The 25464-nt window shown below is 38.4% G+C and overlaps 1 protein-coding gene across 1 annotated transcript; it reads left to right on the forward strand.

Annotated features, from left to right (window-relative positions):
- The first annotated feature begins 293 nt into the window (after positions 1–293).
- Positions 294–20430, forward strand: LOC117303918 (vitamin K-dependent gamma-carboxylase-like). Its single transcript, XM_033788377.1, has 16 exons — positions 294–456; positions 4025–4305; positions 4731–4886; positions 5348–5513; positions 6290–6368; positions 7078–7184; positions 8172–8335; positions 9019–9188; positions 10981–11154; positions 12415–12546; positions 15308–15462; positions 15981–16153; positions 16656–16786; positions 17094–17268; positions 18525–18675; positions 19117–20430. Exons 2-16 carry the CDS (start codon positions 4101–4103, stop codon positions 19244–19246), a joined length of 2268 nt encoding a protein of 755 aa, XP_033644268.1. The 5' UTR covers positions 294–456; positions 4025–4100; the 3' UTR covers positions 19247–20430.
- The last annotated feature ends 5034 nt before the right edge of the window (positions 20431–25464 follow it).

The raw sequence follows: 25464 nt of genomic DNA on the forward strand, positions 1-25464 counted from the left end.
TAAGAAAGAAACCACAACGCAATATTTGATTGCAAGACAAAAATCATCAGTATTAGTTTATTGCTCCATGGTATTACATTGATGACATCACACTGTACGTAGCAACTATCGATTCAATTCCCAACTCCAAGATCAAACCTCTGTTGTGAATCGGCCGCATCCACTTGACTTATGTATGATTATTACGCATGCGCGAAGACTTCCGTACACAAGGCACACGTGTGTTTTGGCTGAGGTCAATCAAGTATCGAAAATACATAATGAACGGTATATCATGTTGCACCTAGCAGACGGCTGCCGTACTGTAGACGCTGTGCACGGTAGGTTGCTTTCGCTCGAGCTGCTGCATGCAGAGAGGAGACAGTGTGGGAGTGAAATTCGACGGTTTTGGAGATCGCAGAAGGAGTTCAGTAACTACCACTACCTTGTACTAGCAGGAGCAGCAGCATTTAACTGGTGAATACCTGTTCTTTTGAGCACATGTTTTGAGATTTGGAGGGAATTCTGTCACTGTCGGTGAAGTTTGAGGAATTCATTGTTATTTTTAGGAGCTCTGCAGCAGAGATTGACAGTGTGAGTGTGACTGGGGGGATCGAGTGAGATTGTTTTGGGTTGGAGAACGCAGTGTTATCAGTATTTCTGTCTGTAAACCTTGCACCACTAGCAGTTGCATTGCAGTCAGTATTCAACTGGTGTTTCATTTCAAAAGCATATGTTTTTAAACTTGTATTGTATGGGAATTTAGGTAGATTGTGTCAGTAAATGTGTAGGAATTTATTTTTGAAAATTAATTTTGTAATACAAATTGCAATGAGTTCCTCAAAATTATCTTGTGGCAAATTCTGTCGTAGTTGCGACAACGTATTCCTTCGCCGTCGGCGAGATTCTGTCGGTGAATTTTTAAGAATTCATTGTAAATTCGTATTTGTAATACAATGCAATGAATTTCTCAAAATTCACTGACAGAATTCAGAATCTTCCTTATTATTCCCTCCAGAGTAAAACAAGAACATTGATTTTGTTTGATTTTTTTCTTGTCTTTTGTTTGTCTGTTGTCATAATAATAACAAAATCTGTCGTGCACTTTGATTGAGACTATTATATTAATTGTATAAATAATCAATGAGCGAACGTCCAAGGGGCAATGTTGATTACAATTAAAAACCTTTGCTGCTTTCATTCGTTTCAAAAGATTTACACACTGGCCTCCAGCTCATCTATTTAAACCACATTTGTTTACTTTATGCTCTCAATGTAGACCCAGAAACTGGGGCGCTGTTGACTTCTGCAGTCGATCAGAAGTACTGCGCCCCTGTTAATGGGTAGTCTCTAATGGGAAACAGAAACTAACCTAACAAATTTCTCTTGCGAGTACCGGCTGTCTTTAACTAAACCGTAGAACTAGTATGATGTCATGGTTTAGCGCCCCCTTTTTTTCTGTGTACACGATTAGTCAACATTATAAAAAAATTCCCTATTGACCCCTTGTAGTGCCCAACATGAAGTGCACTTATACGCTCCTATCCTGTTAGACTTGGTTCAAGTCGGGTCTTGTGCTTGTCGAGTCAGTAGCCGCAGCAGATGAGCTTTTTTAACATGCGCCCTCTAGTGCCAATTAGTTGCCAATCCAGTGACTTGGGTCGCGTTAGCCTGAACATCTGACGTCACATTTCGAGGCTCATGAATAACGCCAGAGGCCTGCCTCCAAACCAGCGTGTAGCACTTTCACCTTTGACCTCAATCATTTCACAAAGAGATACGCAGTCAAATTCTTCTGCGTACGTAGCAGTGTTTGGGCATGGAAAGCTCATGTCACTGCACGTACTATTGTACCCAATGGAATCACTGGATCTGACAGCAGGGACCTGTCTTTATCCTTGCGAGTGAGTGCGCACAACAAAGTGGTGAAATAAAGCTTCGATTTGGGTGCAATTTTTCAGTGGAATAATCAAACGACTCAACAGACTCGACGAAAGATAGACTTGGGCCAAGTCTACTATCCTGTCATGTCATTTTTGGATTAAATTGTACAGAGATATAGAGATTGACTCGCAAAATGTTTACAGTGGTGGACGAAACTCTGTGTTGTGCAAGTGGTCGAAAGATGCAGGAAATTAAATGTCTGTTTGAACCGACCTGAATGTGCGCTGCGTAAATATTTGCATACGTTTTATTTTAGAGGAATTACCTTTTCTTCTGATTAGTGGCTTCTGATGATTTTTTTGTAAAGGGCATTAAAGAATGAAATAGTAAAACAGTTTGTTTCCCATCTCATGAATATTAAGTCACAAGGAAAATCTTGGAACAGAAACAGGCTAACCTTTTGGTACAATTTTCCAGTCCCCAAAAAACAGTCACTTCACTGCTATCAATCAGTCTTTGTCGTTTACCTATAGGCCCACTTGGAGACTCATTATCAGTTATTTGCTCAGAAATGAAGGTTGGTAAAAGAACCATCTTAAATTACAAAAATTAACTGGTAGGCTTGCAGTAAAAGAATGATAGTAGCTGCAGACTTAAATTTACCACAAAACACTTAAAATGTAAGTAAATTTACAATCAATTAGTGTGAAATTGCCCATCACATCAGTAGCATACAAAGATGTAATAGAAAAAAAAGTGAAGTGTAAATTTGACGCAAAGATGCAGGTACGTGTTTCACCATATGGTTTTATGCTTCCAGAATGATTTGAGACATTTTGTGAATGAAGCTTCTACAATGACCTCCATTAGGTCTACTCGTTAATTTATTTTCAAGTGGTGTGCTTTCTGTCCTAAGTAAGGATCATACGAGCCTCATTCTATTTACATCAGCCCTAATCACAGACTCCTTTCTTTGTACAAACGAAAACGAAAGGAGTCCGTGAATAGGGCTAGCTTTACAATAAAATTTGGGCTTTGTTTGTGAATTGCAAGTCTTGAAGAGCTAAGATTATTTGTTTGATATTATCATCATTTTATATATGTGGTTGACTTATTTCACATATAGTAAATTGTGGGGGATGGAACAAAGAAAAATTGACTAGCAGCCTCAGAATTTTGAATGTGCTGGCGTAAATTTTTCTTTGTTCAACCTCAACAGTTAATTTACCCATTCAGTTTCCCCTGTGGTTAATTAATTACTTGACACTAAGTTTATATATATGTACACACATTTTTCACTTTGCCCTTGCTTCCTTTTTTAATTCGTACGTGCCAAAAGTCAGGTTTTGTGTTTTTTACAATCTATTGAAACAGATGGATGATTCTCACAATGCCTTATCATAATTATTGTGAAATGATATTGATAATACAGAAGACAGATCCCTGTCTAAGTGAGCCAAAAAAGAATTGAAATGTTTTCCACTATCACAATTGTTACAAAGAGAAGAACAACCACAAAATAATTTCAGTAAGAACTAGTAATAAATCGCCCTCGTTGGCTGTGAGTTGCAAACCGAACCTGATAATTTGTGTATGTTTTTGCCTTTTGTCTAAAAATAGTTAGTTATTTGATATCCGACACTAGAAAGGGCTTAATGACAACACTAAACACAAAACACAACTGAAGAAGTAAAGTGTGTAACAGAAGCCAGTAGTCAAGTGGAAATAAATGAAAAGAAAGAATCAGAAAGCAAAAAGAAATAGCGAGGGATGAACAATGAAGGAGACCAGGGTTTGAGGGTAGGGGCTGGTTTAACTACAATAGGTTGGAAACACAAAATACGAAATCAATGGGGGAGGGGGGAAGATGAGCTGAACAGTAATTCATTAGTGAATGAGACGGACAAACAAGGAGGATCTGTGAAAAAGGAGAAAACGAAGACAAATTGTTCTTAGTGTATTTCTTTTTGGATGTTCAGACCATGGGATTGATTGGTCGTGAGGCACCTTATCCACAGTTTTTCTCCCTCTCCTCAGACAAACTAGTCTAAAAATACTGCTAGGGTTGAAAGGTGGGGCCGTGAACTAATGTTTTACATTTATACCAAGGTCTTTGTGGTTGGTAAGCAATTGGTTCTATTTTCTCATTTATATTTTTCAGGCATAAAGAAACATTTCCTCTGTAGTTTAAATGGTCACATCTTACTCCATTGACTCGCTACCGGCTGCCCACCACAATGGCGGAGGTATCAAAGAAGAAAGGAGCTATTTCAGATCCGAAGAGTAACCATGGCAACAACAAAGTGGACGTTGATCAACAAAGCAGCATGAAGCGACTACTAGGGTTTGGGTTGTCCGATGTCAACAGTTGGGGGCGCTTTGTGCGTTTCATGAACTCACCACGGGATCCAGCTGGGTTAGGGGTCCTCAGAATCACATACGGTCAGTGACTGGGAAATTTAAACAACTTTTAATAATAGTTAATAAACATTTTTGCTTTAAGTGAATCTGTATCAGGTTTTTTTTCAATAGCATTAATACTGAATTGGTTCAAATTTGTCTGATCCTTTAATGTTTTCCAAGGAGAGCAAAAAAAGCAGAGCAAACAGCGCTCCGTAAAAAATGCTGAACCGTACCTAACTATTCTCTCACCACGACCAAATTTCATAGAGCTGCTTATAAAGCACAACAAGTAGCTAAGCACAACAAGATTCTGCTAACCAGAATAAGGTCGCCAGCCAAAACGCCATTTCTCAAATACAATTTGTGACTGGTAAGCATTTTTTTCTGCTTAAGTGGCTCTATGAGATTAAGTCCGGGCAGAGTTTCAAATCCTACTTATCGACCAAATTGATTTGTTATTTCAGGTATTTTAATGCTGATCGATATTCCTCAAGAGAGAGGAATGTCCATGATTGACACTCGCTTCGGGGATCCCATGACGTGCCATTTTCCCCTCTTCAATTTCCTTCGTCCTCTGCCAGTAGACTGGATGTACGTTGTGTACCTCGTCATGCTTGCTGGTAAGTAGTTTGTTGCTGCCTATGCAGTAAAGTGACGCTCATGTCGCTCCAACATTATTACCCCTTGTCACTGAGTCATTTATTTCATTCCTTAATTTATCTCAGCTCCCTTGGGAGTATGCAGCCTGTGCTGCCAAATATGTAGCACTAAGCTAATACAATCACAAGAACCATCTCTACCCTCAAAGGTACCCATTTACCCCTGGGTGGAGACAAGCAATGGCAGTTAAGTGTCTTGTTAAAGGACACTAGTGTCATGATCGGGATTCGAACCCACACCAGAGCTTCAGTCCGATACACTAGACCACTCTGCATCAACACTCAACAGAAGCAATAAAAAATGTTAATAATTTCCTTGCCTGTAATATTGTTTTCATTTGTTAGTGTGTTCTACAGTTTGTACATCATAGAGCATATTAAGAACCAATTAATTGCATCATTATTTCCATCCCTTCTCCTAGGTGCACTTGGCATCCTACTAGGTGCCTTCTACCGTCTCAGCTGCCTGCTCTTCATCATTCCATACTGGTATATCTTCTTCTTAGATAAGACAGTTTGGAATAACCATTCTTATCTCTATGGGCTGATCAGCTTTCAGTTGCTGTTTTATGATGCCAATAGATTCTGGTGAGTCAAGACTTTCGTAGTTCATATCAAATAGCTTCAATTAAGGGTATTTGGGTACTTTTTGTACGACAAAACACGTTTACAACACATTTACATTAAGCTTACATGTACACAGTTTAATGATAATGATCGTAGAAAGCTTCCCTTAAAATATTACTTGCTGAGTACTCGATCTAAAAAACGTTTTTGACAGAAACGCTTCTTGAAAAGAGTTGTCGGTTATGTTCTGTGACCATCATATATTTATTTAAAATGATACGTAGAGAGTCTGTAAACCTCTAAAATAAAACATTCTATACCCTCAGGGAGCTTCATTTCACCGCAAGAGGATATTCTTATGCAATTTTGGATTTTTCATTTTCTTGCTATCTCACACCTGTGTACGTTAAAGGAACACGTTGCCTTGGATCGGTCGATTTGGTCTTTGAAAAGCGTTTGAAACAGTTTTTTATAAAATGCATATGGTTGGAAAGATGTTGTAAAAGTAGAATACAATGATCCACACAAACATGCACGGTTTTCCTTTTACTTTGTCGACTAACACGGTCGGCCATTTATGGGAGTCATGGCCGTCCGTGTTAGTTCGCACAGTAAAAGGAAAACCATGCATTTTCGAAGCAAACTTTTGTGGATCATTGTATTCTACTTTTTAAATATCTTTCCAACCATATGCATTTTATAAAAAACGGTTACAAGCGCTTTTTATAGACCAACTCGTCCGATTCAAGGCAACGTGTTTCTTAAAACTCATGTCTTAATTCAATTCACCGTTTCAGGTCCATTGATAGCCTGAGAAATCCCAAACTTAAGAATGCCCATGTTCCTCTTTGGAATTACTCCATGATCCGGACACAGGTAAGAAGGGAGATCCCCTGTTCCTCTTTAGTGCTCAGCAATCACTTTTTCATTCTTGGCGTGTCGTGGCTGAGCGGTTAAGAACACCGGACTCGAGCTTTGGGCCCAATTTCATAGAGCTGCTTAAGCACAAATAGTAGCTGACCACAACATTATGCTTACCAGAATGAGGTAACCAGCCAAACTACCATCTCACATTTACTATCTGTGGCTGGTATCCTGCATAATTTTGCTGAGAAGAAATTGTTTTTAAGCAGCTTAATAAAATTGGGCCCTGGTGTTCCTGATCAACAGAGTTTGTGTCTGATCAACAGAGCAAGGATGCTTTACAAAGTTTCCTTCAGCCGAAGGTCCTCTATACTAGGATTGGTACTACACGTTAAAGAGCCCAGAACTTCTTTATCGTGGAAGAGTAGGGGTTAACCCCAGTGTTTCTGGTTCACTAATGCTCCCTTGGTTACAGGTTTTTCTTCAGGCTTGCAGGCTATAGTGACTAAATTCACTCATATAAGAGACATCCTTGGTTTTATTGCCAGAAATTGATAATTACAAGAATAATTCTGCTTTTTTTCATAAAAAGCCAATGACAGTTGACATTTCATTTAAAGATGAGTCTCTGGCAATATCAATTTCTTTTCAATTTCCTCTGGGTATTTTATTTTCAATTATAATTGCTCTATTTCGATTTTGAAACTAATTTCTTTGTTAGATATTCTTGGTGTATTTCCTGGCCGGCTTGAAGAAGATCGATGCTGATTGGTTGTTTGGATACTCCATGGACTCGCTGGCCAATCACTGGGTTTTTGATCCATTCAAGTAAGTCTTAAAGACACTGGACACCTTTAGTAGTTTTCTGCGTAAGCAGCCCTATGAAATTGGGCCCTGACATGAATCTGTACAGTGGACTCCATCGCTGTCGCACACCAACATATATTGTGGCGTTGTCGTAGCCTAGCGGTTAAGAGCACCGGATTCAAACTCGGATGTTTCTGATCAGCAGAGTGTGGTTTTGAGTCCTGGTTGTGACACCGGTGTCCTATAAGCAAGACACTTAAAGGCAGTGGACACTATTAGCATAAAACCTTACACAACGAGTAATGGGGAGCTGTTGATAGTATAAAACATTGTGAGAGACAGCTCCCTCTGAAGTAACGTAGTTTTCGAGAGAGAAGTAATTTTACATGAATTTGATTTCAAGACCTCAGAATTAGATTTTGAGGTCTCGAAATCAAGCATCTGAAAGCACACAACTTCGTGTGACAAGGGTGTTTTTTCTTTCATTATTATCTCTCAACTTCAAAGACCAATTGAGTTCAAATTTTCACAGGTTCGTAATTTTATGCACATGTTGAGATACACCAAGTGAGAAGACTGGTCTTTGACAATTACCAATAGTGTCCAGTGTCTTTAAACCATGATGCTTCATCTTTCGGATGGGACGTAAAGCCATTGGTCCTGTGTGTTGTGTAACGTACTCAAACAAGAACCCAGTGCACTTATCGAAAAGATAAGGGGTTCGCCCCGATGTTCCTGGTTTGATTGGCTGCATATTGCGCCACAGCAACGTATAAACCATTACATGGTACTATGTAAAAGCAGTAAGTCTAATAACACAAACGTAGTCCCTCATCCCTTACAGGAAAATACTGAATGTTAAAAGCGTTTTGAGCGACACTGAGTGATGGATATTCACAATGTACAAGAACTTAAAGAAGCCACTATTATTGTTTTTATTGTATGAGTTCCTGAAGAAACCATTCTTAAATAAAAAATGTTATCAATTAAAGTTGTATTTCTGTCTAGGATGTTTCTAACCGTCCGCCAGGTGGATGTGTTGATTGTACACATTGGAGGTTTCCTGCTGGATCTTACAGTCGGCTTCTGGCTATTCTTTGATCGTACTCGTCCCTTTGCGTTCTTCTTCTGCGGGAGTTTTCATGTTATGAATTCTCAGATTTTCAGTATCGGTAAGGAATCTTAAAAGGCTTGTTTTTATTTAACACTTATTTTTTCTGTTTTTGAAACCCAAACCTTTGCATTGCTAGAGCAGACATCTTACCATGGGACCACCACAGCTAGCTCGATGGCTAGAGGCAGTTGGAGTCCTATATTTTGGCAGCGGGTGCCACAATGATGTTTGATGTTATTGTTGCATTGGGGATCAAGATTTATTTTTTGTTCCTTTACTCTATGTAATCTTAAGACTATTTCTCAGACGAATTACCATGTTGTTCCTTAAAGAATGAAACTTGATTCCTCTTCTAGTGTCAACTGCTCTCTGTTGGTACAAATTTACCGCTGGTAGCTGGTTTCTGTTGACACCCTTCAACTGGTTTGAAGGGCTGAAATCAGATAAAATCTTCAACTGGTTTTAACTGGTTCTGTTTACGCCACTAGATGGTTACTGGTTCCTTCCACTGGTTTGTACTGGTTCCTGTTGACACAACGAGAAATACCAGTTGGCAACTGGTTCCTTCAACTGGTTTGAACTGCTTTCTTTTGCAACTATTTGAGCTTCTAGTTACATTCAACAGGTACACCAGTTAACTCCAGTTTGAAACAGTTGAAACCAGTTGAATGGTTACCAGGTTTCAACTGGAATTTTCACCTGGTACATGGTCAACGCTTTATTCCTTCTTTACATTGACAGGTATGTTCCCTTTTGCGATGCTGTTCACCATGCCAGTGTTCTGCTATGCTGATTGGCCAAGGTCTCTCCTCTCCCGCCTACCATCTTTCCTGAGCACACGTCTCCTCCCACCCCAAGAGAGTCAGCAGAGAAGTGATCACTGTGTGTACCCGGCGGAGATCAAGGAAAAGGTTCAAACCATCAAATCTCTCACATAACAATAATAATAGGTGCGTTCGATTAACTTCCCTGTGTCGACCCCGCGGTGCTCACTTGGTTGAGCCCCTGACAAGAGCTAAGTGAACAATCTCACCCTCTATCGGTAACGGCATGCACCTCGGCTAGCCCCAAGTGACCCGCTCCACAAGCAGGGCACTTAGGGCTGACCTTGCTGAGCCCCTGGACTGACGTCAAAGCTATTCGAACGTACGGGGGCAGACCAGGGTCGACCCAGGGAAGCTTATCGAACGCACCTATAAATAATAATAACACATCATTGAAAGGCGCACTTTATTCTGTAGAAAACCAAAGGCGGTGGTCGAGATGGAACATGAGGGAATTCTCGAACGGTAGGGAAAGCAAGTATGAACAGGTGTTTTTTCAGAAATATTGAATAATGATTTAAGCTCTGTTTAAACATGTACATGAAGTTTGTGGAGGAGGGGCTTGATATTCATTTTTTTTTTTTTTGGGGGGGTGGGGTATTGAGCTGTCTCGCCCTAATAGAGGTTGTTCAAACACAGTGCTAAAGTCGGTTAAACTCATGGTTCAACACGATTGAGTTAATTGTGTCTGAACAGCTCTTAAGTTAGACTGAATCAGGTTTAACCCGTAAAAGTTAGACCATTGAGCTGGAAAGTTTATCTTTAGACAGCTTTGGGTTTAATATCTTTTAAAGGAACACGTTGCCTTGGATCGGTCGTATTGGTCCTTGAAAAGCGTTTGTTACCGTTTTTATAAAATGCACATGGGTAGAAAGATGTTGTAAAAGTAGAATACAATGATCCACACAAACATGCCTCGGAATTGCACGGTTTTCCTTTTACCTCGGCGACTAACACGGTCGGCCATTTATGGCAGTCATAAATGGCCGACCGTGTTAGTTCGCCCAGTAAAAGGGAAAACCACGCAATTTCGAGGCAAATTTGTGTGGATCAGTGTATTCTACTTTTAAAACATCTTTCCAACCATATGCATTTTATAAAAAATGGTTACAAACGCTTTTTATAGACCAACTCGTCCGATCCAAGGCACGTGTTCCTTTAACACTGTGTGGACAGAATAAAAAATACAAATTCCGGTTTAACTCACAACAGATGACCCATTGACCTCTGTGATCGTTAAAGAAACACGGTGACCAATAAACCGGATGTTAGAGTAATGGGGTCTGGTCTGGTGCGACCTCTTAAAACCAAATATAAATTGTAGTGGCTTTAACTCATCAGTGCTCTCTGAACGCAAGGGGAACAACTTCTTATGACCACCTTGTAAAGTTAAACCGGTTCGGGTCTAACTGAATACGCATTCTGAATATACCCATCCTGGCCGTCTCACTATTTTGTCCCTATCTTTGTTAGGAATGCTAGTCAGAAGCCATACAACCTGTAACCATCGTTTATAGCCATGCAGTGATCACACCCAAGGTTATGATACAACCTCTAGGTAGCGGTAGTAGAGGGGATCACCTCAAGGGGATCAAACTTTTCTCTCAAATATAAAGAAATACCCCACAAGGGAAACTGAGTGGGTAAATTTGTAATAATTTGGGGTTGAACAAAGAAAAATTGACTAAAGTGGGAAGTGAACCTGTATCGTCTGGATTAGCGTGCCGGCAACTGACGCCCTGAGGTCTGCGGTCTACCCAGTGTTTGAATTTGGTAAAAGAGGAAACTGTTTTTCATTATATATCATGGAGACTTAATTCAACCGTTTCCTTCAGTGGTTTTTCTCATCAAAGTAAAACTTTTTTTCAAACCTTATCAGGAGGTGACCAAAGAAGCCAAAGAAATCAAATCTAAAGACACAAAAGAGAAGAAACCCAAGATGGAGACGAACAAAGATGGGCGTCCCGGTCTCTTCCATCATCTGACGAGTTGTTTCTTCATCCTCTACATCGCAATTCAGCTCTTCTTGCCTTACTCTCACTTCCTTACAAAGGTAAGGCTAAATGTGTCGTAAGATTTCTGTAATCAAGTCAGCTGGGCCCTTCCTATAGGGTTTTGATACCTTTTGTATAAGAAGTTTTTGGCCATGACATAAATTCCTACTCACTATGTATGAAGATTTTTGTAATATAAGTTACCTGTAGAAGTTTCAAGTTCATTAGTCATCAAGTTTTTGAGAAATCACAGAGCAATGTTTTCAGGAGAGTCTCGTAAATCTGTTGTACATGCTAAAATGCCAGGTGCTAAAATCACTGTCCAGTGTTAATTTCAAAACCCTGTTTCTTATTTATAGGGTTATAACAACTGAACCCAAGGTCTATATGGGTGTTCCTAGAATATGATAATACTTGTACTGTATTAGTTTACTGGCCCAATGCTAAAAATCACCGGTCTCTAGCCTGAGTCAAGTGTTAATTTTGAGTCCCTGCTTCTTATTTGTAGGGTTATATAACAAGTGGACCAAAGGTCTATATGGATACTCCTAGAATATGATAATACTATTGTTAGTTTACTGGCCCAATGTTAAAATCACTGGCCTCTAGCCTGAGTCAAGTGTTCATTTTGAGTGCCTGCTTCTTATTTGTAGGGTTATAACAACTGAACCCAAGGTCTATATGGATACTTTTGGGATATGATAATACTTGTACCGTTGTAAGTTTACTGGCTTGATGCTAAAATCACCGGCCTCTAGCCTGGTTCAAGTGTTAATTTTGAGTCCCTTCTTCTTATTTGTAGGGTTATAACAACTGAACCCAAGGTCTATATGAGTGTTACTGGTTTACTGGCCTGATGCTAAAATCACTGGCCTCTAGTGTTAACTTTGAACCCTTCTTCTTATTTGTAGGGTTATAACAACTGAACCCAAGGTCTATATGAGTGTTCCTGGGATATGATAATACTTGTACTGTACTGGTTTACTGGCCTGATGCTAAAATCACTGGCCTCTAGTGTTAACTTTGAACCCTTCTTCTTATTTGTAGGGTTATAACAACTGAACCCAAGGTCTATATGAGTGTTCCTAGGATATGATAATACTTTTACTGTACTGGTTTACTGGCTTGATGCTAAAATCACTGGCCTCTAGTGTTAACTTTGAACCCTTCTTCTTATTTGTAGGGTTATAACAACTGAACCCATGGTCTATATGAGTGTTCCTAGGATATGATAATACTTTTACTGTACTGGTTTACTGGCTTGATGCTAAACTCACTGGCCTCTAGTGTTAACTTTGAACCCTTCTTCTTATTTGTAGGGTTATAACAACTGGACCCAAGGTCTTTATGGGTACTCCTGGGATATGATGGTACACAGCTGGCATACACAGCACGTCAAGCTTCACTTCATGGACATGGAGACAGGTGAAGAAGGATACTTGAAGACTGAGGTGAGGAAAAGATTGAAGGGAGAATAATCCAACAATTCATTATATCAATTTTATTATCAAATACTTCACAATAATAACTAGTTCTAATATAGAGCATTTCACAATAACGTCTCAATGCACTTTACATTAGTGCCCTGGTCATTGGTCTAGTGACATTCCTTTAATGTCCAGCAGCCAATTTCACGAAACTTTACGCAACTGCGTAAGTCCACTTGCGCAACGTTTATGGCGCAACTTACGCCATAAACATTGCGCAAGTGGTGTTACGCAGTTGCCTAAGGCGCCTTGTCAAAACCTCCAAGCTGTTCCATTCCGCGTGCATTCTGCGGGAGTCCGCGGATTTTTGTAACAAAAGAACCCGTAGCAACCGGGCATGTCCACGGCCACGACGGCTCATTTACATGTCAATAAACATGAATATTCCGGGGGCTCCGCGGAGCGACCGGTCGGCCATTGTAAGGTCCAGCTTATGAGCTGACCGGCGGAACCGCGGAGGAACGTAGGTGGTTAACAATGGTTTTACCTTAATTTGCAGATTAAAAAGCAAAGCGAGGGTGGATGTGTAACTAAAATCCATTTCCTCCAATGTGTGATTTTTAAGACTTGGTTGGGCCTACATTACCAAAACATGAATTTTAAAAATGGTTGTCTTTATTCCCGGATTCGACAAAAGTTCCAGGCTACGTGCAAACTCCGTTGTAAGCTAACCCTCTAGTCACTGCACCGCCCGAGTGTCTGAAAACCAATTTTTCAAGATTCTTGCAGTAAACAACTGGAATCGTAGTTCAATTTTTAAAAGATAGCTTAATATTTATGCAAATTTTTTTACCCTTTCGGTAATGATTGTATAAAAGTACAAGCTCCCATTGGGAACAATAATCGGCTCTCGAATATTTTTTTGTAAGGATAAAATGGACACAATAGCTTTTCAAGGCTTTTATCTGGCTCAATGCTCATACTAATTAAATGCGAAGGCGTTAGTTTTCGACAATATCATCATTAATGATGAATAAATACAGTTTCCGTTGTGTTTACTAATTGGTATGAGCTAAATTATTTCATCAAAGCTAATGACGATGAAATAATTTAGCTCATACCAATTAGTAAACACAAAGGAAACTGTATTTATTCATCATTAATATTGATATTGTCGAAAACTAACGCCTTCGCATTTAATTAGTTTGAGCATTGAGTCAGATAAAAGCCTTGAAAAGCTATTGTGTCCATTTTATCCTTACAAAAAAATATTCGAGAGCCGATTATTGTTCCCAATGGGAGCTTGTGCTTTTATACAAACATTACCGAAAGGGTAAAAAATTGTGCATGAATATTAAGCTATCTTTTAAAAATTGAACTACGATTCCAGTTGTTTACTGCAAGAATCTTGAAAAATTGGTTTACAGAAACTCGGGCGGTGCAGTGACTAGAGGGTTGTCAGAGTATCCAGGGGACAATTTTAACTGTTCGTTCTTACTTTCCAAGCGGAAAACATTAGTTTCTTATTTATAAAATCCCAAGTCACCGTCACCAATAAACAAATCTACACACCTGTGCGAGTGTGTCTCCATGTCAAAACAACCAGATAGTCTGGTTTGTCCAATGTCTGGGGGGGGGGGGCACAGTTTTAGAGACCGGTGTTTCTATTGGCTGTTGAATTTCCATATAGCGCGTAACGAATGTTTTCATTGGTCGATTTTGCCCTACTGCCAGAGCAGCATATTGTATTCAACATCATGGAAGAAAACGTTAAGTAGTCGCGGCGGCGGTGATTTCTTATTAATTTAGCATCGTTTTTCTTGCGAGAAAATCGATTAAATGTGAATGGTTTCATGTTAAAAATCAATATTTTTGTATTAGGCATAAATGTTGCAAACTATGCTTCGCAAATTGGATCGCAACATTTACGATGCACTTTTTACAATTGCATAGCAAATCATCAAATTGCATCACAAATTGCGATGTGATACAGGCGAAATCGTTCCCTGATTATCACAAGCGCTGGATGGTGTAATTGTCTTGTCGGTGCGGCCTGTCCGCTTCCAGGAGGATGTTATTCATGAGTAGAAAATGTATTGTTCTGGAAGAGCACGGCCGGTCCGCGTCCAAGCCGCTGATATTTATGACCTGAAAATACAACTTGTTTATTCACGAGACTTATTGTTATACTAACAATAGCGCCCGGCAAGGATAGCTCATTAAATTCGCCGCGCTTCAACGCACATGGCCGTTCTTCCGCAGACTGTCCGAGGTCCTTAGCAACGGCGGTATTTGCTGTCCAGTCCGCAGACTGTCAGCGGAGGAACGCCCGGGAGGTTTTGACAAGGCGCCTAAAGTTTTGTGAAATCGGCTACAGTAGTCAAGTAACATTGATCCTTTAATGCCGTATGGAGCTAGTGGCTTTTCCATACACAATATTAACCAGTAGCTACCCTCGCAGGTACCCATTTATACCTCTGGGTGAAGAAAGCAATTATAGTAAAGCATCTTGCTCAAGGACACAAATGCCATGACCAGGATTCGAACCCCGGTCCGATGATTTAACCAACAGAACTTGAATTTGATACACTTAACCTTGCGGCCATGACACCCTACTCGGCATACCATACTGCATTTCTCTTAGTCCGTGCGTTCCATGCTTGGATTGATGGTTGCTGGGTGTTTTTAATGAATTAGGCTTATTAAGATCTACTGTAATTTTTTGACGGTTGGGCGTCAGACAAGCACTACCTTTAATAGCGTTGATGAAAGTTGTTATTTTCAGTTTTTCAGTCCGAGGAACGGTCGTTGGGCGAGTCATGCCGATATGATCAAGCAGTTGGGTGTGTGCGTCTCTGAGAGACTAAAGACCCATGGGTTTGAGAAGCCTGCCCTCTATCTGGATGTTTGGAAATCAATGAACGGACGCTTCCAACAAAGGTATTGTGGATTTTTCTTAAAGGGTTTGGGTACTTTTTGTACGACACAAAATGCTTGCATGCACTCGCTTAAATTAAACTTACCTGGTTGAAAGATTTAATGAAGACAGAAAGCTTCCCTTAAAATGTTTCTTGCTGAGGTGCTGCAGTATTGGAGAAACAAGTAAAACAATTTCACACAAAAAATTGTTGTCTCATGATACACAAACTAATTTAGCATAAACAACAGATTTATGCGACTCTCCTGAAATGCTTGAGGTGCACAATGTTATGGTTTAGAACTTTTTAAACTCTGGCTGATCCTATCTTATCTGATCTTTTCTTATCTTACATTTGGACAATTGTTTCTTGACTTCTTTCTGACTTGAAGCTCATAGCTACGTCAAACAAACTGCCATGCTTCTTCTCATCATGGAGGAACATGTTCTCATTTAGTAAATTTGTACGGTCATTAACTTTTGGAGTACTTACTGAAGTATGACCCTAGTTTAATATATACTTTTTGCTCATCCACTTCAGAATGTGGGATCCCCGTGTTGACATCGTCACTGCTCCCTGGTCACCGTTTGAGGAAGTCACATGGCGTCTACCCCTACTGACGGAGCTCTCTGATTGGAGGGACAAAGTAGAGCATCTTGAAAAGGACATTGAAGAAAAACAAATGGATGTCACATTTGTTGCCGATTTTCCAGGTAACAAATATTTAAAATATTATAACAAATGAAACTTTTACGATCACAAAATAGGTGGTTGGGTCATAAAAAGTGTAAAATGAAACTTTACGCAACGGCGTAAGTCCATTTGCGTAATGTTTATGGTGTAAGTTGCGCCATTAACGTTTCGCAAGTGGACTTAAGCCGTTGTGTAAAGTTTCGTGAAATCGGCTGCCGATGTTTCCACCCTAGCAGAGTCTTTTTCAAAGGCAGAAATTGTAGCCTTTGAGAGTAGACTCTGACAAATCAGTTTAGGCATTCGGGTGTGGGTTAGAATTCTGGTCATGACACTTGTGTCCTTGAGCAAGACACCAGGGACCTGAGAAAGATTACAGGGTTATTGGCCCAATGACCTGGGCACTACTGATGCCTTATTGTAAAATGCTCTGTATAAGAACTTAGACATTTTTATTATGTCATTAATATACAGCAATAAAAACATTAATCTTGAGTAATTATTTTCTTAATTTCTGTTCACCAGGGTTACATTTGGAGAACTTTGTGAGTGAAGATTTTGGGAACACCACCCTGGAGGTTCTAAATGGAGAGGTAGTAGTTGAGCTGGTCGATGTGAGGAAAAATGTTTCCCTTAAAGTTGGAGGAAAAATGCAGGTAACTTTCTCTCAAGGTTTTGTTGTACTCTAAGAATCAGGCATGAGAAATTTAAATCTTTCACCTGTATTCTGCCTTTTTTTAATCAGCCTTGTCAAGAAAAGCAGACATTGTTTTGTCCACATATAAAGAAATCTTTCTCTAGCGCTGACTCAATGTTCATAAAACCTCTGTGAAACTTAAACCCCAGGAGTTTACCAAAAGGCGGAAATGCCATCATATCAACATGTCTCAGTCAAATTTTGATTCTAGCTTTAGACCAGACAGCATTCTTCTCGAGGCTCAAATGTTATCCTCCTTTTCTCAGATTCCCGCTGGTCAATTCCATAACGTCTACACCATCTCTTCAACTCCATCTTGCTACATGTACATCTTCGTCAACACTACGGCCCTCGCCTTCAGTAAAGACGTAGAGGTATTCTTAGAAAAACACTTTGCTGGTAAAGAATTGAACGTCGGTCCTGATAATCGCTTCATCACAGGTTGGTAAAGCTTTATTAATTTTGGTTTTACAGCTACACCGATGTTTGTCAGCACTGAATACTCAGCACTTTCTCGAGTTATGTAAAAAAAAAAAAAAAAAAAAAAAAGGCATATTACTCGGCTGGGATTCAATCCCACGAAATTTGCAATTCAAGAGCAGTGTCTTTACCAACTTGGCAAATGTTGTTTGATTAATTGTTACTCAAATTTATTACTTGTGATTCCAATGTCAAAATTTCAGTTGCAGGGGTTAAAAAATGGCAGACTTTTATCTGAACTCAGACTTCTTTAGTGACAAAAATAGCTGTTATTTTCTTCTGATAGAAACATATTCGACTCTTTGATCTACTTATTTAGCACAACCCAGAAGCTCCTGGAAATCATTAACTGAAGGGTTTTACCAAATGGTGGAATGCCATAATTTCATTTGGGTTGTTGTTTGTTTGTTTCAATGATCTTCCCATCAAGGGAACTCGGCAAACTCCCACAAAGGGATATAATCGCCAAGCTAGCAACAGCCAATTTCTCTCACACAAACATTGGTTTAACGTCTATGATTACGAATTACACAAATCAAGAAATTGTGATTCAGTAACTAGACGACAATATTTATTCTTATCATTGTGAAATCATCAGTTAGCTGGGAGATTCAAACCCACAACCTTGTGATTGCAAGTCCTTCAGTCTAACCACTTGACCACGGTGACTTACCACATACAATTATCAAGATCATCAAGATCAAATTATCAAGATCCTAGATTAAGAATTTTTCTGTTATGAGCGACTCTCAACCCTCAAGTTGGGGTAACTTTCAACCAGAAATATTTTACAAGAAACTTGTACTACTTTTACGTTAAAGCTATCAGCCGTCGATTTCACAAAACTCTTCCTAACTTAAGACTAATCTTAGGACTTAGGACGAGTCCCAACCCTGCACTGTAGCATGCAGACCTTACGATGAATCCTAAGTTAGGACGAGTTACTCGTCCTAACTCGAGATAAGACGCGTCATGGTCCTAACTCTTTGTGAAATCGACGGCTGAGGGATGAGGCTACCTGTGGGCGCTCACGTCTCCTTAATTCATTGTACAATTTTTACGCACCCATATTGTCCACTGTTGTCAATCTTTTTTGTCTTGTGGCCACCTTATCTGTACTTTATATTTGTTCATGCTCTTTGCCTAAAGATTTCACCCTTGAAGATTGAAGATGAAAGAGTTTGAATGATTATTTGAAATGTAATATCCTTTTCCAGATGATCTTGATTTAAACATGTCTGATCCCATGGTACCTGTCATCTTGGATCATCTTAACGAAGCCAATCAAGTTATCAAGAGAAAGAATTCCACAATGTTGCAAAAATCTAAACGCTTCTTCCAGAAGAAGGCTACAATGATGTCTCAGACGTAAGTACCACACGCAAAAACTGTTTGTTCTTTATAGTAGCATTACAGGAAAGGTTAACGTTCGGAAATCACTTCTAAAATTAATGGCAATAAAAACTTGTGGTTATATAGAAGCCTATAGAACATTTCGATAGTATAAAGCATTTAAAGAATCTTTTCACTTCAAAGTAATATATCAGTTTTTTATCGCAAAAAATTTAAATCAGAGAAATGTAACTGACAGTAATTTTTTTCAGATTGTGTATTCCAATGTTTGAGCGTGAAACCAGGCTTTCAACTTTTCACCCATTCACTCTTGCAATGCAGAATGTCAAAACATTTGTAAGAAAAAAGGGGTTTTCTTTGACAACTCCTGAAGCTTTCTACAAACTATTTTTGAACTTGCCTTTTTCATATTTCATTTATAATCAGATGCCTTTTTCATATTTCATTTATAATCAGATTACAACAGACTGCCCAAGCTCTCGGCCACGTCTTCTTTGGTATGGATTCGGTTGTCACTCGAGTGATGCCACCGCAGGAGTCACAGGAAACACATCATGAAAACATGCATTCTGGGGGTGAACTTTAGACTCTGTCATGACCCATGACCCATGCATTGTTCAATTGCAAGAGCTCGGAGCAAGTTTGAGCAAGGGATTATAGTTGATAATAACACACCTCTTGCTTGTTCTGTATTCTGGTTGCCCTGAAACACGGTCACCTGGGATGAACTTAAATAGTCTAGTGATCACGCGCGACTGTTTTGCAGGAACAGTACCCGGCAGACACTAGTCTTTGAAAATAGTGCCCGGTTACAGCGCCCTCTCTAATTGACTTGAACCGTGAACAGCAACTTTTCCAGATTTCTGTTCTTATTTCACATTTAAGACAGAGGTGTGTTATAAAACACATATTGACTGGAATAATTTGGTAACTATAGTGTACGTCTATAATTCCCTCTCGGGCCTGTGAGTGACCAGAAGAGGGGCCTCTTTCCCGAGGCCTTATGCCAGTCAATATGTGTATACTATTTTTCGAACATTGGGCGATTTTGCCTGGTACCCAGGATGTATTGGTAACCATGGAAGATTGACTTGTGGTTGACAAGCGGTCACTGCCCGAACGTGCCCTCATTTAACTGAAACAAAACATTGCCTTGTAATAATATAAGCCTTTATGAAAAACTTTGCCAGTTATCCTTCAAAAATGGGGATATCAAATTTTAGAGATTATATTTGTTGACTTAGAAGAAAGGTTTATGTGTGCTATAACGAAAGAGTTTTATTTTCTGAGTCTCAAATCTGAAATGTGCATTATTATTATTATTATTATTATTATTATTATTATTAATATTATTTATATAGTGCCTCTCCAGAGGATCAAAGTGCTTTACAATAAATCTATAATCGAAAAGCACAAACAAAATATTGTATTGAACAGTGGAAACAAAATACACTGCACAATAGAAAAGACTTTTTAAAAGTATTAGATATATACGAAAAATACTGCAAGTATAACAATTCTACAAGACAGCAAATGATCAAAGATAATTAAGTTATAATGTTTATACAAGCAAAGCCAGTATTATCACACAGTATATGATTTAAAGCTACTCTTTTAGGATTAAAAAAAAATTAAATACCACAAGACAGCAAATGTTCAAAGAATGTGTAAATATTGACTAAGTCATATGTAGACACAAGTGTGGACACTATTGGTAATTACTCAAAATAATTTTCAGCATAAAACCTCACTTGGTAACTAGTAATGGGGAGAGGTTGATAGTATAAAACATCGTGAGAAACGGCTCCCTCTGAAGTAATGTAGTATTCGAGAAAGAAGTAATTTTCCACGAATTTGATTTCGAGACCTCAAGTTTAGAATTTGAGGTCTCTATTAATCAACCATCTGAAAGCACACAACTTCGTGTGACAAAGGCATTTTTTCTTTCATAGTTATTTCGCAACTGCGACAACCAATCAAGCTCAAATTTGCACAGGTTTGTTATTTTATGCATATATTGAGATATACCAAGTGAGAATACTGATCTTTGACAATTACCAAAAGTGTCCATTGTCTTTAAGCGCTCGTAAAAAAATTGTAAATACTTCGACAAATGTATGACCAAAAAAACTTACTTGTTAAACAGCACTGCAGCTGTTGATAGTATAAACTAATATGAGGAAGGATTCCCTTTCGAAGTAATACAGTTTGAATTATTTTTTGGCCCAAAACATCTGAATAAAGTATGTGAGTCATTTCTGAGAGTTGGTGTCCACTCACATGTGCTGTGGCCAGAGATGCAGTTGGTACCCGCTGCTACTTCGCTAAATGTGTAGATATAACATTCTTGTTGAGAGAGTTGTGTTTGCTGTTTTTTTCAGCAAGTAGACATTGTAGTCAGCTGAAACTTTCACATTCTACTTTTATTGTATATTTCTTTATAATAATGTCTCTAAATAAGCATTACATTCAGAGAAAAAAAAAATTATCCCACTTTTAAACTGCTAAGAGAACTTTAATTTCTCTAACAATGGTGCAAGAATGTTTTACTGAAACGTTCATTTTACTCACTTAGAATGCAATATATTTCCATGGTGTCTGGGTTATTTGTGTTATTAAAGGATTTGGGTACTTTTTGTAACACAAAACACAATGTCCACAGAAAGCGTACCTTAAAATATTAGTTGCTGAGGTGCTGTAGTTTTTGAGAAATGAGTAGAACAATATCATGAAAATACGTTTTTACATGCTAAAAGAATTTTCGTCTCATGATCACTGAGACAAAAATTATTTTCATTACATTGTTTAAAAATACAGCACCTCGGCAAGTAATATTTTCAGGGAAGCTTTCTACTATCATTATCCTCAAACTGTGTAAGTTAAGTGTAAATCTGTGGATATTGTGTTTTTTGTCCTATAAAAAATACCCAAACCCTTTAAATAATAAATCTATCTTGTCTCCTTTTTTTTGTCTTCTGTCATATTGCCATATTATATGTTTCTTTGTTACAATTTTAAAAACAATTTGTTGAGCTTATTAATGCTGAATAATAGGAAAATTAATTTGTTTCATTTAATTTTGTCAATTCAAGTAAACTTCTCTTATTAAATTTTGATTGACTATTGGTTATAAACTTGCCATTGATGTCACCTCACTTGCCCATTAACGTGTCACAAACCGTTGTAAAGATAATTGTTTATTTAATTAGTATGTTAACTAGTTTCTTCTTAATTTTAACAGTTGTAAATTGTATGCAGGATACCTGTGATGTATTTGTATATTTTGAACAGTGGGTCAGTGCAGTAGTAATGTTGTTTGTGTTGTTAGGCTACTAGTTAAATGTTGAGTCGCTAAATTGTAACATTGATTTGAAGATCAAAGACTAACAAGTAGATGTGCTGCTTTTTTGTCGAGTCAGTTGTACTTTTTTTAGAGCAAGGGAAATTCTGTTATCATTATTTCTGTAAGCTCTTTTAATTTTCGTTTTAGGTTCAGTTTGATTATTTTTTAATTCATATGTGACATATAGTATTTTTTCAATCAGTATTTTCTCAACCAGTATTAAAGACACTGGACACTTTGGGTAATTGTCAAAGACCAGTCTTCTCACTTGGTGTATCTCAACATATGCACAAAATAACAAACCTGTGAAAATTAGAACTCAATTGGTCGTCGAAGTTGCAAGATAATAATGGCAGGAAAAACACCCATTTGTCACATGAAGTTGTGTGCTTTCAGATGCTTGACTTCGGGACCTCCAAATCTAGTTTTGAGGTCTCAAAATCAAATTTTGTGGAAAATTACTTCTTTCTCAAAAACTCAAAAAGTTACTTCAGACCGGTAGCCGTTTCTCACAATGTTTTGTACTATCAACAGCTCTACATTGTTTTTTACCAAGTAAGTTTTTTATGCTAACAATTATTTTGAGTAATTACCAATAGGTTCCACTGCCTTTAAGTCTGTATCTTATTATTATTGGGGGTTTAAGTAACCAAGGGTCAAGCTAGGTACTTTTTGTAGGACACAGAACTCAGTGTCCACAGATTTACATGAAACTCACAAAACTTGAAGATAATGAAGGAAGAAAGCTTCCCTTAAAATATTCTGCTAAGGTACTGCAGTCCTTTAAAAAGAAATCTATGTATGAGAGCCAAGTTGTAAACACTGTTTAAAAAAATTGCAGGTGCAAGTAAAAGTGGCTTGACTTTATGAAATAATGTGTTCTTCTATTGATTTCAAAACTCTGGTGTTTAGACTTATTGTAGTTTGTAGTTTTGTTGTTCACATGATGTTAGCTTGTGTCATTTAAAATAAAGCAGAAATTGTGGAAAGAATAATTGTTTTTAAAACTTTCAATGTAGTTGTTGATGTATCAATGCTATCTCTTGAACTGAAATACTTGTATCTCAAAACATTTTTTCTTATGCCCCTTTAAAAACAATTATCTATTGAGTGGTGCATCCCCACTACACTGAAATAGGCAAAAGTTCATGCACCAAACTATTAATTTGGACTACTATTTTCGGGGTTGTCATAAATTTAATAGATTGTGTAACTATGAGAGGTTATCAATTCCTGTAGGTAGGCCACAATTTGCTTCAACTTTTGGGGGGACTTTGTGGCTTTAAAGTTGGTCCAATATTTGGCTTGGCAAAGGGCATGATGCTTCATGAACTACTAGTAGAAAGTCAGTTTGGGAAAAGGGCACTTGAGTCGTGTGTTACTTTTTTGTGTGTTTAGCAAAAATTCCAAGCGGCCGACCTGCTGAAAATAAATTTTAAAAAGTCCGAAGTTTGTTGCTGAAATTATATTTGGAAATCTGTCCATATACTTCCACAGTTTTTTACCAAAAGGCATTTCTCATTGTTTTGGTAAAATAAGATGCTTTTATTCGAATAAATGGAAGGTGGTGACAGGACAGGGAAACTTTCTGATGGTTTAATTATCTGATTAGTTTTCAAGAGGCTAGGAGATTTTAAAGTTTTTATTTTGTTTTTGTTTTTAAAATATTAATTTGACATTTTTCTAGCTTCGCTTGCTATGGTAGCTGATTATTGTTGTGCGCCAAGTATCCACTTAAGATGAGAGTGAGCGTGAGAGAGGGGGAGAGAGATCAGAAGTTTAATTAATTTGGTATAGCGCCCTCTGTCAGCCGTGCTTTTTTTTCCCACGGCGACTACACTCTACACCTCGAGCTAGCTATAGCTGCTGATCGACAAAACGTGCTACGCGATAAATCGACGGACAGAAGGTTGCATTGAGGTACGTTCTAAAATTCTCCCGAAAACAGAGCATAACTGAGGAACGACTTCTATCCTAGGTTGTTGCAGGTGTACGCCAGGTTGTCCGTGACGAATACATATAAAGAAAGGTGTTAATTATCTGCGAGAGTTTCTTGGTAAGTCCTTGATATTTAATTTTTCTTCACCGCCGTTTGTTGTTTTTTAATTATGTTACGTTGTGTGTGACAGGTCGTCTGTTGTGATTCGTTGTCAAACGTGTTGCCACTGCACCAATAACGGGAGAAGATTTTGCGCCTTGCTGACTTTCATTTTATTTATTTTTTTATAGTACGGAATAAACTGTGTATATTTAAGGCTACGTAAATGATGATAAAAGCTTTGTGTGAAATATCAAACTCATTTATGGCGTTGAAATCGGTGTCCCTGAATAATTACGAAATAAACTTCTAAAAAGGACACTTTTTCTCTTTTATTGTTTGGGAAAATGGAGCATGAGAATGAGCAGACGACCAGCAGAGTGTGTTGTATTAAGTAAAGCACTTCACATAGTTGACTGTGATGGTGTTTTTAATTATGTTACGTTGTGTGTGACAGGTCGTCACTTGTGTGGCCAATGCTAGAGCTGAGCCTTGGCCACACAAGTGGGGCTACTGTTGAATTAGACTGGTCAGAATTTATAATTTAAATCTCAAATTGTTATGAATTCATCTAGATTCTATTCTAGCCTACTACTGATTCACATTATTTCATCGTGTCATGGCCGAGCGGTCTAGCGCACCGAGTTCAAGTTGTGGTGGCTGAGTGACAATACAGGCGTAAGGCCTCATTTTTTAATTGGGCAAGGGCACCAAGGCGTTTTCTACCTGGGGAAGTGTATGAGGAAATAGTAAACTTCCATTGGACATTTTGGAACAAGAGGTATAGTCGAAGTCAGGCCTGCTTATATTTCTCAGAGGCAACAGGGGCAATCACCTCCGACCATGATCCTGCTCATTGTTTTTTGTTGTTGTGGCCCCCGCCCCTTGCAATTGTTCTACTGTACATAAAGACAGCAAAAAAAGTAGCTCGGCTGCTGTAAATGCACCTATAATTTTAAACTTGTTACTCGTATTCTGAAAATGAAAATACCAGGTGATTTTGACACCTCGTTTGCTATAATCGGTCGAGCATTGTTGTCGCAGTAAGTGCTTACAGGTGAAAAGTGCCAATTTCCATTGTTGCAGTAACTCTATTGACAAGAACCGCTTTAGAAAATTCCTGCTATTAAGCATCACGCTGAATCAGGAGAGACGATCATGTCAATAGGAGTTTGCTGCAACAATGGAAATGGGCACTTTTCACCTGTAAGCACGTACCGCGACTACAATACTCGACCAATTTTTACAAACAATGTGTCAAAATCACCGTAGACAAATTGTCAGTCTTCTGGTATTTTCATTTTTAGCATACGAGTAATAATTTTAAAATTATAGGTGCTTTTACAACAGCCGAGTTGCTTTTTTTTTTGTCCTTAGTTGAAATTTAAAGTTTATCATAGAGGTGCCCTGTACTGTACTTTGG

The sequence above is a fragment of the Asterias rubens genome, chromosome 20, assembly GCF_902459465.1.
Source record: "Asterias rubens chromosome 20, eAstRub1.3, whole genome shotgun sequence".
Lineage (NCBI taxonomy): Eukaryota > Metazoa > Echinodermata > Asteroidea > Forcipulatida > Asteriidae > Asterias > Asterias rubens.

What these genes read in the sequence shown, in the direction of transcription:
- LOC117303918 (XM_033788377.1), top strand. Translation starts at nt 4,101, where the DNA reads ATGGCGGAGGTATCAAAGAAGAAAGGAGCTATTTCAGATCCGAAGAGT. An exon ending in TTCTCAGATTTTCAGTATCG is followed by an intron (nt 8,336 to 9,018) that starts GTAAGGAATCTT and finishes TTACATTGACAG; the next exon opens with GTATGTTCCCTTTTGCGATG. An exon ending in CGGCGGAGATCAAGGAAAAG is followed by an intron (nt 9,189 to 10,980) that starts GTTCAAACCATC and finishes AAACCTTATCAG; the next exon opens with GAGGTGACCAAAGAAGCCAA.